Source organism: Notamacropus eugenii, chromosome 1 (assembly GCF_028372415.1).
Source record: "Notamacropus eugenii isolate mMacEug1 chromosome 1, mMacEug1.pri_v2, whole genome shotgun sequence".
NCBI classification, from domain to species: domain Eukaryota; kingdom Metazoa; phylum Chordata; class Mammalia; order Diprotodontia; family Macropodidae; genus Notamacropus; species Notamacropus eugenii.
In genome coordinates, this window is record NC_092872.1 from 263,187,922 (window position 1) to 263,202,925 (window position 15,004).

Below are 15,004 nucleotides of genomic sequence, written 5' to 3' on the forward strand. Positions count from 1 at the left end.
CTTACATATGAAATGTTATTCTCTCATTTTCTATTTCATTTGGTCTATTTTAGTGCCCTGACCCATCCTGCAAGCAAGATTTATTGGCTTATCTGGAACAGATCAAATTCTATTCCCACCAGCTCAAAATATGCAGTCAAGTGAAAGCTGAAATCCAGAATTTGGGAGGAGAGCTCATCATGTCTGCTGTAAGTATAAATTACAATTTCTACTGAAAGTTTCATGGGTTAACATTCCAGGCTCCAAACTATTTGTCTTTCATGTTGCCAGTATCATCATCATCATCATCATCATCATCACCATCATCATCATCATCATCATCATCATCATCATCATCATCATCATCATCATCAAAAATACATATCTCTTAAGCACCTACTGTATGCCAGGCCTTGTGATAAGCCCTGGAGACACATAAGAAGGCAAAAGATAATTCCTGTCTTTAAGGAGCTTCCAATGTAATGACAGAAACATGTTATACAAATACAAATGAGCTACATACAAGTAAGAAATAATTAATAGAGACAAGGCAATAGAATTGAAAGGGATTAGGAGAAGCATTGTGTAAAAAAAAATGTAGTTTTAGTTGAACATTAAAGAAGTGATTGAAGTCAGTAGACTGAGTTGAGGACATTGAGTTTTTCCAGTATGAGGGACAGCCAGAGAAAATGCCCTAAGTGAAAAGGGGCGTGTCTTATTCGTGGAAAAACTAGGAAACTGTCATTGGAACAAAGGATGTATAGTAAGAAGCAGGGTGTAAGTAGACTGGAAAGTTAAGAGTGTGTTAGAATGAAAAGAGTTTTGAATAACAAAAAAAGGATTATGTCTTTGGTTTTAGAGGTGATGGAGATGCATTGAAGTGTACTGAGTGTGTAGGGTGGGGTGGATATGAAGGGTGACTTAACTGCACCTGAATTTTAGGAAAATCACTTTGGTAACTGAATGGAGGATGATTGAAAAGGGGAAAGATTTGAGGAAGATTATCATTGGCTAGAAAATACCTAGCATGGCTAGATAGGAATCATGTTCCTTCATTAATAGCCTAGCACATAAAATCTCAATGAAAAAGTCTAAAAAGAAACTGAAATGTCACTTTTCTTATAAAAGAAATATGAGCATGTATGACCTTTTTTTCGTACCAAAATTGATCATCTTTGAGAATCTTAGTCATGCTACAACTGGATGGCAGTTGAACAGCTGGATGGAGCATTGAAATATATGTGTAATTTCTGACTTAGAATGAATACTGATCGAACTTTCATATTATTCATTTTCAAATTATTTAAATTTTTAGGATTGTTAGTAGATACAAATTCTCTTTCCATTTGTATAACATGAAACTTTAGCTGATGGAGTACTATTTCCACATTTGATTTTAGGCATTCCTCTTACTCTTCCTATCATTAATAGGAGAGCATTTTCTGGGTTCAGGTATGGACATAAACTAGTGTGTCCTACTTCAAGCAATACTTAGTTTCAGTGACTTTTCAATGAAAATGAACTGTTTGTAAACTACCTTCAGGAATAAAAACCTCCTAAATTTTCCTTGATATTTTCCTGTTGTTACAAATGCTGAGAGACAGAAGGCAGAGACATATGGAGACAGAGAGAAAGGCAGAGATGAGAAGAAAAGAGAAAGAAGTTTACATCATTATATCCCTTTCTGTGCTTTGAAGTTTCTATCACAGAGGAATTTGTTCTTTTATTATTATTATTAATTAATCTTTATTTGTTAAAACTAGGCAAGTCATATAAATTTGTTTACTTCATGTTCCTCATCTGTAAAATGAGCTGGGGAAGTAAATGACAAACCACTCCAGTATCTTCATGATCCCATTTGGGATTTTCTTGGCAAAGATATTGGAATGGTTTGCCTTTTTCTTAAATGTCTGATGCCAGATTTGAATTAATGGAAATGGTTTTTCCTGGTCCAGTACTATGGCTACTGTGCTACCTATGTATACCAGATCTTTCCTTGATGACAAAACATTCTCCTTTCCCTTCCTTTTTCCTCTTCTCCCTTAACCTACAAGGTGATTACTGGCAAGAGAAAAGAGACAGTAACATAAGAATATGACAAGGAAAGTATTAAATAATACAACAGAGGGGGTGATAACCTATTTCTCTACATTTATTTTTTAGTTTCAATCCCCTAATTGGATATCAGGTAACAAGAGTTCAAAGGTAATCCCTACCTAAATTATCAGGTCAACCCTATGATTCCTGGTAGCCCGGTAGTGAAGAATTTGAAACTTCCACAAGTGGAGGAGGGGAAAGAAATACATGCCAAAAATGATGAGTTAGGGAAGTAAAAAGGTTTTCTGTTATAACCTATACGTATATATATATATATATACACACATATATATGTATATATATATATTATATATACATATATATATATAATATATATATGTATGTACATATAGACATATATATATGTATATAAATGCCAAAAGGATACTCTTTCAATTATTTAAAATGGAGCTTACCTATTATAATAAAAATTACCCTTTTCCCACAAGCCATTATTTGGAGGTGAGCAGTTTTATTATGATATTCGAAAGGGACTAATCACTTAATTGCCATATTTTGTGAATTTTACTTAATGTCTTTCACTGTACAGTTTCACAAGGAGGCAGGTATGCCAAAGCCACAATTTGTTAAATTGGATAAATAAATATGACTGATTAGTTGGCAGGGGAAAAATCAGCAAAATGGAAAATCAACCAAGAAGCTGTAATCCTGCTTAAAACTCAGCAGAAAATCATGGATGGACTCAGGTGCTTAGAAAATTGGCTAAATACAGACTCATGTAGCAAGTTAATGCACTTATCCATCTTAAAGCAATACAGGATTGAAAGACTCAAGTTCTAAAGCATTGCACAATCATTTGGAAGAGTCATTTGTCAAATGTCAGACCTAGAGTAGCACACACACACACACACACACACACACACACACACACTTAACCACACTCACACACACATACACACTTAAACATACCAATAAAAATAATAACTTGTATTTCTACAACACTGTAAGTTTTATAATGTACTTTAGATGTATTGACATATTTTAACCTTGCCTTTATAGTAGGTGCTATATTACTTCTCGCAATTTACAGGTGAAAAAAAATGAGGCAGAGGTAGATTACATGACTGACCCATGGTCACACAGCTAGTAGGTATCTGAAGTCATATTCAAACTTGGATCTTCCTGACTCCATGTCTTCTATCCTAAACACTCTGCCATCTTCCTTTTCCCCATATATCAGTGTTAATAGATTGAACATTACCCTATATGATATAAGTAATTAAATTTCCGGGAAAGAAATGCAGAACAATTATTTGTGCATGCATGTGTGGATGTATGCATATATTTATGTATGTATATCAGTGTTTGTGGTCAAATTATACAATGCTTGCCAATGAAATGTCTAGAGAAGAATGTTAACTCTCTTATTGAACTGATCTACCATATTCTTTGAAATTTATGTAATGTCAAAGTAAATAATTATTCATTCACGTCTCCTTAACAAGAAGATGACTTCTTTTAATCCATTGAAATCATATAAGAATCATTGAAAGATATAATGAGAAATGTTCATCAAATTTGAACAAATGACAAAGTTGAATCAATAACCATCTGGGTACTAGCAACAGTGACTCTAAAAACACAGTTGAGCCAAGGTCAGGACAACTGTCATATTGTCCTATCATAGAGGGTTTATAACCCAGAGTCTGAATCATTGAAGGATTCCATATAGGTGGAGAGGTCTTTTGAATATGCCTGCTTGTGGATTACCCAGCTCTGATTACATAAAATTCTCATATACTGCAGAGATTCCAAAAAAGATATTCAACATGATTCAAAAGAGGAAAGCACTAATTTCCACAGAGGAAGTAAAAAAAAAAAAATTAATGTCAAGCCATTTCACTCATGTCTGACTCTTCATGACCCCTCTTGGAATTTTCTTGGCAAAGATACTGGAGTGATTAACCATTTCCTTCTCCATTTCATTTTACAGATGAAGAAACTGAGACAATCAGGGTTAAATGACTTGTTCAGGGTCACACAGCTAGTAAGTGTCTGAGGCTAAATTTGAACTCATGAGGAGTTCTGAGTACAAATAAAATACATTCAAGACAAGTGGACAAAAATGTCCACTTTCCTCTTTATATGTTATATACATGTTATATGATGTTATGTGTTATAATGTAGTCCCTCCCATGTTATAGTGTAGAATTGATAAAATTGATAAAATCACCATTGAGTCCCCTGTAGGCAGGTATTGTTAGGTTTCATCCATAATTTGTCTACTTTTTCACTGTTACCAAAGTCCTGTCTTCAGTCTTTTTCCCCTGTGTACTTTGAGAAATTTGCTGCTGTCTTGTCATTGTGTTGATGCTGCTGTCCTTGCCTGATATATGTTTTTATTCCTCCTTAATTTCTGTAATTTGGGGTGTTTGAGAGGCAAGCAATCTCTTTGTTTCTAGTTTTCTTTATGAAAGAGTTCCAACTCTTCTTCATTATTGAATTCCAGCCTGAGAACCAGTGATCTTTGGAACACATTCCCACCAGTTTTTTCTAGTGGTTATAGAATAGTCTTGCATTACTTGAATACCCATTCCTTTTATTTAAAAGTCTTTCTTCTGATGGGGGCAGTTGGGTTGTATAAGAGATAGAGAATGAGGCTTAGAGTCAGGAAAACATGAGTTCAAATCCAGCCTCAGACAATTACTGTGTGACAAAATCACTTAACCCTTGTCGATCGGCGTTTCCTCTTCTGTAAAGTGAGGATAATAAACACACCAACCTACCAGAGTTGTTGTGAAGATCAAATGACATAACAACTGTAAAGCACTGTAACGTGTAAAATGGTGCCTAGCATGTAGTAAATGCTATATAAATGTAAACTGTTGTAATATCATTATTATTACTTACAAAACTTGTTTCTGAATTGGTTTATTAAGTTTAACTACTCCGTGTGTCTTAGAGTCTGTGACCTCATGTATTTTTTTGTCCTGGAGTGAATCTGTGAAATCTTTCAATTGGAATTTAATTTTCTCTGTTCAGAAGTTCTGGACCATATTATTGTTTTCTTCATTATGGTTTTAAGTTGTTTTGTCTTGTGATATTCTTCTGGGAGACCTATAATCCTTAGGTTGCTTTTATACATCATGTCTTTAAGGTCAGTATGCTTTGGTGGAAATAGTGAGCATATTTTCTTTTAACTTTTTTTTTATTCTTTTCTTCTAGACTTTCCTTCAATTCTGTGTATGTACATCACCAATCTATTGTTCTCTCTTTTGTTTCTTTAATGAGGCTGACCAAAGCAGATCCAATTTGTCTATTCAGTCAATTATTTTTATTGAGCAGGACAAAAATTCTGCTCTCATAATTCTTATTTCTTCTGTAAACCACTCAAAAACATCGTGTCATAATTTATTTCCATGTTGTCCTCAACTTCCACCGAGTACTCTGTCTCATCAATTTTGGATCATTTTCCTTCATTTTGTATTTATGTATAGATGCCTAGACTTGTTTACTAGTTCTGGAGGCCTTATTTCCCTCTGTGTTAAAGTTGTTTTTTTCCCCATTGATTATTGTGTTTATCTTCAAGGTCTTTGAGTTTACTTCTTGAAATCTTTGGCACTTTCGGTCTTTTCCCCTCTCTTATTTTCCTTATCGTTCACTTCCTGACTCCCTTCCCTCTCATTATGTTTTCTTTAGGGGCTAGAACTCAAAGCATATTAGCCACCTCCCCCACTGAGTAATTCATGACTCACCCCCTCCCCCCACCCCAGTAGCCCTCTATTCCAGCTGTCTTTTTGTGACCCAAACTGTCCCCAGCTGAGAGCTTTGTTCTTTTCCTTGGCCTTGGTGGAGTGCTGCACAGTGCCCCACAGGTGTTCTGTCATGGTGACCTATCCCACTCCCCCCCTTCCTTAGCATCATTTGTTTTAAGAGCTTGTTTGTTGTTTTTCCTTACTGGTACCAGCAATTCAGAGCTTGCAGTGCTAGAGTTCCCAGAGCTAACTTCCATAACCTGAAGCAAAGTCTTCACAGCCCAGGAAAGTGGGAGGGGTGAGTGGAGATCTAGGTGGGTGTTTTGATGTATGCCTGTGTCATATCCTTGGGTTTTCTAATACAACCTTGCTGCTGATAGCATGGGGCTGAGGGAGAGATGATGAGTGAGCATCAGCTTCTGTTTTGTTTTGTTTTTTAACTTTCTTTTGGATTCTGGGTGTCCTAGACTGTGGAGATACTGAAGTTGTTTTTATCTTTGCTGCATAATTTCTGTTTTTAGAAGTCTGAGAGGTCATGGGAAGTGGGAGAGGAAAGGAATGTTTAATCTGTCATTTGTTGCTCACATGACTAGAAATACTGATATATTTAAAAATAAAAACTTCATCTATCTCTAAGTATATCTGCATGTATCTTTGGAGACATAGTAAATGAGCAATAAGTTCATTCCAGAATTGAACAGGAGTGGGGCAGCTGGTAGGATTTCCTTGGGGAGATTGCATAACGTTTTTAAGGACTCCAAGTCTCTCCTTAAAATAAACAAAGGCACATCTTTTATCACCAAGATCCTTTCAGGGATTCTGTGTGTCCGTGAGTCATAGAATGCTGTATTATCTTAACAAATGAAGTCAGGAATCACTCAAAGGGCAATGGAGAGGGGCTTGTTGGGCATGAGTAGACAGCAACATATTACAAGTGACAAATATTCTAGGAGATGTGGGTAAAAGATGTCAGCAAGGAAATGTATGATTTTTTTCTTTAAGAAAAAGTCATCTACTGAGAGTAAGGAATAGGTGATAGACAGTCTACATTACCAAGACAAGATAATGAACATCTTCACTGGGGGACAAAGAAGAATATGTTGTTCAAATGCTAGAAGCAATGGTCAGACTAGGTTATAGACTCATTGGTTTATAAACATACATGTTTGAGAGAAATTAGAGACCGTTTAGTCCAAACCCCCTCACTTTCCATTTGCAGGCCCAGGTATTTCAAGTGACTTACTCAAGTTTACAGAGTTAACAAGTATGAGAATCAGAATTCAAACCCATATATTCTGACTTGACCATACTTTAAGATAAATACCTTGCTGGAGCTATTTAGATAATAAATGTTATGTTTTATTTATAGGTCTAAAGGCTTTGAATAAGTTCAAAAGAAAAACCATTAAGAAAGCAAGAAATATGTAGAAAGGGGAAAAATGTTAAGTCAGAAATCAGTAGACCTGGGTTCAAATCCTAGATTTTATTATTTATAAACATATTTACAATTCCTTGGACCCATCTTTTAATGTTCCTGGCCCTTAATTTCAGCAGCAGCAAAATAAATAAATGAATGAATGAATGAATAAATAAAAAGAAGGAGTTAATACAGTTAGCTGTAAGTCCCTGTTCAACCGCGGGTGTGTGTGTACGTGTGTGTATATAACCTTATCATTTAAAAAGTATTGTTTCTGGTGGTTTGAGTAGTGGATAAAATGTCTAGAAACATCAAGTACACATATATTTGTATGAAGCTTGTATTTTACAAAACAACTTTTTAAATGTAACATTGCCCAAACTGAGTGAATGGCAGAAGTTTCTCATGGCCAGGAGAGTATGCTGGGTAGTCTGGCTATGCCAATGGTCTCATTTATTGGTGATTTTCCATACATGGGGCCTCAACCCTAGAGATATACTCCAGTCTCAGCAATGGGACATTCAGGGGCATTACAACTAGATTTGCTCTCCCCTCCCCTGAGACATTCCAGAAGGTAGGTTATGAAAAACACTTTTTAAAATTGTTTTTCTTCTTATTTTTATTCTGAACTGAATATCAAGTAGACTTTATTTTTGTAAAGAACAGAAAACAAGAAAAGTGTCCCAAACTGCAAGTTTCTATTAACTACTAGCTTGCTTTTTAAAAATATATACTACATTGAATCTGTAGGTTTAAAAGCAGTACTGTTTTTTCTCTACTTCTTCCTATTATCTGTATTAACAACAACAAAACAAGATGGTTCAATGATCCTCTTTCCTCTTCTCTCCTCCTTTTTTTTCTTGCTCCTCCTTGCACTTATTCCCATAAGGGAGCACTATAATGTGCCTTCACTTCTCAACTCAAACTTTATGGCCTCTACTCAGACATATATATCTATAAATTTCCATCATTCCACTACTGAGGGAAAAAAGGAATCTAACAGGTATGTGTTATCGAGCAACACAAACCCCCATATTGACTGTTCCATCTTGAGTCCATCACCTTGGCAAAAGGTGAATACCTTTCTTCATCCTCAGTTTTTTCTAATCATGATTGGTTATTGAATTGCTTAAGAGTAATCAAAGAGATTATTTTTATATTTAAAGATCTATCAATCTGTAGAAATTTACATCATTTTCTTTGGCGTAAAACAGGACTTTCAGTGGGGAGATATTGCTTAGGTCATAATAAGTGCTTCATAAACATCTATTGGGTGAATCAGAGAATTAATGAGGAACTTAATAAAAATCTACAACAGTCTGGTGGGTTCAGTGGGCTACCAGATCAAAATGAGCCAATGACCTCAGAGGGTAGCAAAGAAAGCTCATGCAATCTTGGACTGTATGAAGAGAAAAGTAGCATGCAAGATAAGGAGATGAGTGTGTCCTAAGCTATACCACTTCTTTAGTATTGCATATCACTGCAACGTATGGAGGACATTGATGAGTCAAAGGGTGCCTAGAGGGGAAAGCCAGATTGAGGATGGACCTGCAGTCATGAATTAAAGAAACTAGGACTGTAAACCAAGAAAGAGAACATTTCTGCAAAAGGGGTAAGATATGAGAAGCTATCTTTGAGTATTTTAAAGACTGTCACAGGGAAGAGAAATATTTATGTTTGGCTCCAAAGGGTGGAATTCAGAATAATAGGTGGAAGCCTCACAGACGAAGATTTAGATCTGAGGTAAGGAAGAACTACACAGAACTTCGCAAAAGAAGAATGAGGTCTGCCATCTTGGGTTTGTTAAAGAAAGTTTCATTTATGTTAGTCTATGAGTTAGACTGGATGGTCCCTGAGGTCCCTTTAAATGAATAAACTGATTCTGTGAAATAATACTCTGGAAATGGACAGATATGTGGATATTTTATATATTTGTGTATTATGTGTGTATCTATGTCTATATCTATCTGTCTATATGTGTATGTGCTCATGTATATATCATATACATAAAATACACATATACATATGTATACAGATTATCATACGCACCCATCATATACATACAACACATACTTGTATGTGTATAGACACGTGTGTATGTGCATGCATGCACACATATGTACATGTGTAGAGACATGAGTGCACATATATGTGTACACATACATTTATATTGGTGTATGTATGTATGCATGTATGTATACACATCAATATGCAAACAGAATTTTTCAGTCAAATCCAACTATTTGTGATCCCATTTGTGAGTGCTTTGACATTTCCTTCTCTAGCTCATTTTACAGATGAGGTAACTGAGGTAAATAGGGTTAAGTGACTTTCCCAGGGATGTATCTGAGACCAGATTTAGATTCAGGAAGATGAGTCTTCCTGTCTTTAGGCCCAGCACTCTAACCACCATGTAACTTAGCTGCCCAATAAACAAACACACACACACAATATACATGCATACATATACATGCATGTGTATATAGGTGTATGTGTGTTTATAGCTTATGCCTTAAAGTATACACATGTGCGTATGTGTACACACACGCACATGTGTGTACATTAGTTTATTTAGAGTATTCAAGCCTTAAAGCATACATATGTGTATAAATACACATGTGTTTATATAAACTTACACATATGCTTTAAAGTTTCCATACAGTAACCCTATGTGATAGGCATTGAAAATATTCTTACCCCATATTATAGAAGGTAAAGCTGTTGTTCAGGAGAGTCAAATATGTAATAAGTAGAGGGTACAAAATCTAGATCTGGATGAGAGAGCTTAGATATAGATAAGGATTTATGGAATTAAATTTCCCTCTTCCCTGTTGGAGGTAGTTGGTAGAATGATTTATGAAGATTAGGAAGGAAAAGAGAGAAAAAAGGAGGAAAGACGTTCAGAGGTGGCAACATGGCAGAGAGCAAGGTGAAGTTTCGACTTTCTTTGTGATACAGTTAAATGACTGATTTCAAGCACATGTGAACAATGACATGGTCAGTGTGGACACTGCTCAGAAAGGAGGGTGACTTCAAGCCCTGCTTTATGCACATCAGATACTTGCTGGTGAAACAGAATCACATGCTACATGAAAATCAAGGAAGAGGCTTATAATTTTAAAGCAGCAGCACAGCAACTGTATGTCTTGTTTTAAAATATGCTTTATGCTTCTAAAATAAGTTGAAAGATAAGCCAATAAAGCTGTAATACACCTGAGTGCTTCTACCTTGCATTTATAGCACATTAAGGTTTATAAAATGCTTTCCTTGCAATATCCTTCTGAGGTAGGGAGTACAAGTGTTATATTATGGGAATTAGAAGTCTCCTCGTGATACACAGGAAAGAAGGCTGTGTCTGGGGTCTGAAGACCTTGGTTCAAGCCACACCTTCATTTCCTCATTGGTAAAATGAGACATTTGGACTATTACTGACTGACCTGAATTCAAATCCTTCCATAGGTACTTACTATCTTCATGACCCAAGGATAGTCACTTCTTCTTTCTCAGCCTGAGTTTCCTCATCTATAAAACAGGAATAATAAGAGAACCTAGATCCCAGGCTGTCATGAGAACCATATGAGATTTTATTTTTTCATGTCCAGCGATTGGATTGTGTTTATTTGTGTGTAAGTATATATCTGTGTATCTATCTGTATGGAGATGTGTGTATGTTTATGTATAAGTGTGTATGTATGTGCACATACACATGCTTAGAAAACATAGTACTATATGTGGGCTACTTTAAAATTGTTATTTATTTGTATGTGGTGATTGGTTCAGGTCATTTCCAGTGATTACTGCATACTTAACTTCCCTAAATGTCAGATTTACCGTCTGTAAATGGGGTTAAAAATAATTGAATTACCTTACCTCTCAAGGCTGTTGTAGGGGTAGAAAGGACTAAGTAAGCCTCAAAGCACTCTAAAAATGCATATTGTAATACTAATATCTACTCTTTTTTTCGAACATATTAACAATGAGAGATGAGATTCACCTGTAGTTGAAAATAAATGTTGTCCTTGGATTTCTGAGTGAAATGGATGTCGTAATTATGCATTACCAAAACAAGTGTTAAGGTATATTTGGATTATTTGCTAAATAAGATTAAGAATTAGCCTTCATCAGTATTCAAACTTGTCAGATAGGTGTTTATGTTACTCATCCAAATATTTGAATTAAAAGTCTCCATCATCAGTCTCAACTTCTCTTGAAAAGCCTCCTTTCTTTCTACCCACAAGCCTTTGGCAGGCATGTGAGCTTTTCTGAGAGACATTCTGCTCATTATAAAACTAAACCATGTCCTAGTGAGATCAGCCAAAAAAGTATGCCCATCATTAAGAGGAAATTGTGAGCTTGCTTTATTTGTGTATTAGCTTCTCATAATTTGTACCTCATTCTTCCTAGTCTAGCTTTGTAACAATTGTACAAGAATAATATTTATTGAGTACCTACTATATAGGTACTATATAGGATCCTACTATACAGGATCTCCCAAAAATCAGTGCAGTTTAAAAGAACACCAAAACTTTGGGGATGCCCTGTATTTCCAAGTATAAATTGCAGAAAGGATAAGGCAATAACTTATAGGTCCCTTTTGTTTTTCAAATATAACCACATTAACAAGTAAAGAATAATTCCATCATTTTGGATAGTATCCAAATTAATTATTATCCTCCTTAGGTTAATGGCTAGGATATATGGTACAGACAGTAATTGGATATAAGAGCACAGAGGTGAGATAGATCAGAGTGGCTAATGAAGATTTTGCACAAGGAAGAATTTGAACCCAATCTTGAAGGACAGAAATGATTAGAATGAGTGGATGGTGACTAGGGAGAGATTTAGCAATATTCAGAAAGCATAATTTGCTATGTAATTATAAGATGCTTAATAATATTTTGGACTATTTGGATAGTAGACAGTGTGAATTAAACAAAGTATGAATTAAAGAATCATTATAAAATAAATGCAATTATACACCTTGCTGTACTAAATACAATTACAATAAATTATTTAACCTAGTAGATGTCCTTAAAGAACTTTTTTTCAATGAAAAGGCAGAATGAAAAAGAACCAGTATGTGTCACTGTAACCAAAATGTACATGAAAGAACATCTTTCTAAGATACTACCCCTTTAGCTTCTTGAAGCCTCTGACTCCCATTCCCCATTCATTTGTTCCCTGATGACAATCTCGACACTTGGCAGAAAAATCTGCAATAGCCTGGTCCCCTGATCCTGTCCATGCCTTACTCCAATCTGCACTCTACATGAAACAGATTATGCAGTCTTCAGTTAGAATTAGGTGCATGACAGAAACTTGTTGATTCTGAGAGGAGGAGACACCATAACATACCTTCATCTCTCATTCAACCTTTTATGTCCTCTATTCAGATGTGTGTGTGTATGTGGGTGCGTGCACATGCACACAAACACATGCACGTATACTTTCATCATTCAGGTTTAAGATTTAGGGTAAGAAGGGGCTTTGTTATTGTTCAGTCATTTCAGTCATGTCCAACACTTTGTGATCTCATTTGTTTTTTGTTGTTTTTGACATAGATACTTGCATGGTTTGCTATTTGTTTCTCCAGTTTATTTTAGAAATGAAGAACTATGGCAAACAGAGTTAAGTGACTTGCTCAGGGCACACAGCTAGTAAGTGTCTGAGGCCAGATTTGAACTCATAAAAATGGGTCTTCCAGAGTCCAGGCCTGGTTTTCTATCCTCCGTGCCACCTAGAATGGACTAGAGTAGAAAGGACTTTAGTAATCATCTGACCCAATATCCTTATTTTACAAATGAGAACACTGAAACCCAAAGAAGTGGCTTGTGTGGGATTTTGAACCTGGATCCAGATCCCAATTTCAGTGCTCTACCTAGTCTATACTGTCTCACACACATAACTCAGCATTCCATTGGGTTAACCAAACTCTAGACTCTGCCATACTAATTTTTCTTCTACTCTGGAAAAAATGAAAAGCTAGTCTTCCCTAGAGCTCAGCTACTTTCTTCCATAGGGAGATAAGGCCTCTCTTTGCCCACTGGAGGTCAGCATCCGCTTTTAAGATTGTTTATCAAGTCCCACACTGACTGCCTGGGATGATGCTCTTTCATTGTTGATCTGAATTTATAAATATCAGACTTCTGGCTCAATAGAAAACTACATATCCTCTGTCCCCCTGTGTATATCTATGATTAGGACTGTATCTTGGTGCCCTTTATTTGGTCTCTATTGTGTTGTAAGCCATTACTTGATTGTATGGAATAAGTCTCCCTTTGGTACCGTTTCACTTAATTAGGCTTCTCGTTTGTGCTCTTGCTGAGTCAATATTTACTTCTTTACCTATATCCCTGGGACAAGCTGCAATGTTCCATGCACCAGCTAAATGGCTTAATATACACTAACATAGGCCTTTGATGCTTTTGTATACAGTATCTTACCCTGTGCAGCATCAAAGCCAGGCAAATACAAAAGGCTATTCCTTTACCTTCCCACCTAATTATGCTCCCAGGAGGTTTGTTGTAGCAATTCCTTTCTCTGGGTGATGGATTATGGTGGAGCAGAAGAAAGAGTGATCCTTTTGCATTGTCTAATTCACTTTGTTTTTAGAGCTGTGATTCCAATGCAGCATTTTCTAATAGCACCATTATGCATCTACAATTCCACCTGGGACCACAGGCAAAGCCAGGTGCAGTGTTACCCATCACTTAACTCCCCTCAGCAACAATGGGCCTCAAGGCAGATGTAAAATAAAGGGAAAGGCAAGGAAGTTCACATGACAAGTCCAGTTATTTCCCTTTGGAAGAATCTGAGTTTTTGAGGACTACCAAGGTTACTCTGGCCTGTACAAGTACTGTAAGTACTTAAGTAAATGAAGGAGTTTCTAAAAATCCACCTCTACCATTTTTTTTTTTTTTGAGGATAACTAAATTTGAAAAAGCTGCTGAAAACATCTTTACAGTGAGTCCTATGGAATGTTGAATTCCCTTTGTAAAAATTCCCTGAAATAGTAAAACTGGTGATACTTAAAATTATATCATTGGAAGCCTAGTTAAATTAGAAGGTACCAAAGGGAAGCTTATTCCATAGACTCTGATAAGAGCTTACAACAGAGCAGATACCAAATAATGGGCATTAACACAGAGTTGTGACCATATATGTAACTGAGGGAACAAAAAATATGTAGATTTCACATTGGTTAGAAGTTAAAGATTTATAAAGCTGAGTGAACAGTGAAAGAGAATAAATGGCTAGCCCAGCCCTAGCCATCAGTTTTAGCTTCCATGGTCAACCATAGAAAGAGTAGCAGAGTCCTAATATGTATCTGCCCTCTTCCTCCCCTTACCTAAGATTCAGATTGCTCTACTGGAAAGAGCAGTGAATTTAGAACCACTGTGCCTTTCTTGGTCTCAGTAACTTCATTTACAAAATCATGATACTGGAAAAGATCAATCCTCAAAATTTTGGATTAAGAATGCCTTTATGCTCTTAAAATTGTGGACTAACCCCTCCCCCCATGAGCTTTTGCTTATGTCAAGTATGTGTACACACATACAAAGACATATGTGTATATATGTATGTATTCATTTATGTATACATACACATATACAATTTGCCATATTAAAAGCATCTTAACATTATGTAGAAAATAGATAGGCATTACAGATTTCCTGAAAAAGACAGAGAACACCAAGAATTCCCCAGATGACACTTTGAGAACCATTGAATTCTATCAAAGATTATTTATCTTGTTTTTTGTATCACAGACCTCAATAGCAGGTTCATGAAATCT

The 15,004-nt window shown here is 35.9% G+C and overlaps 1 protein-coding gene across 3 annotated transcripts in view; it reads left to right on the forward strand.

The window, feature by feature from the left end:
• The window catches only part of CTNNA3 (catenin alpha 3), a 1,968,199-nt gene that overhangs the window by 1,904,007 nt on the left and 49,188 nt on the right, over nt 1–15,004 (forward strand). For all 3 annotated transcript variants that reach the window (XM_072628814.1, XM_072628812.1, XM_072628815.1), the window contains one exon: nt 54–188. In XM_072628814.1, the coding sequence (XP_072484915.1) occupies nt 54–188 (135 nt within the window). The remainder of the gene's footprint in view (nt 1–53; nt 189–15,004) is intronic.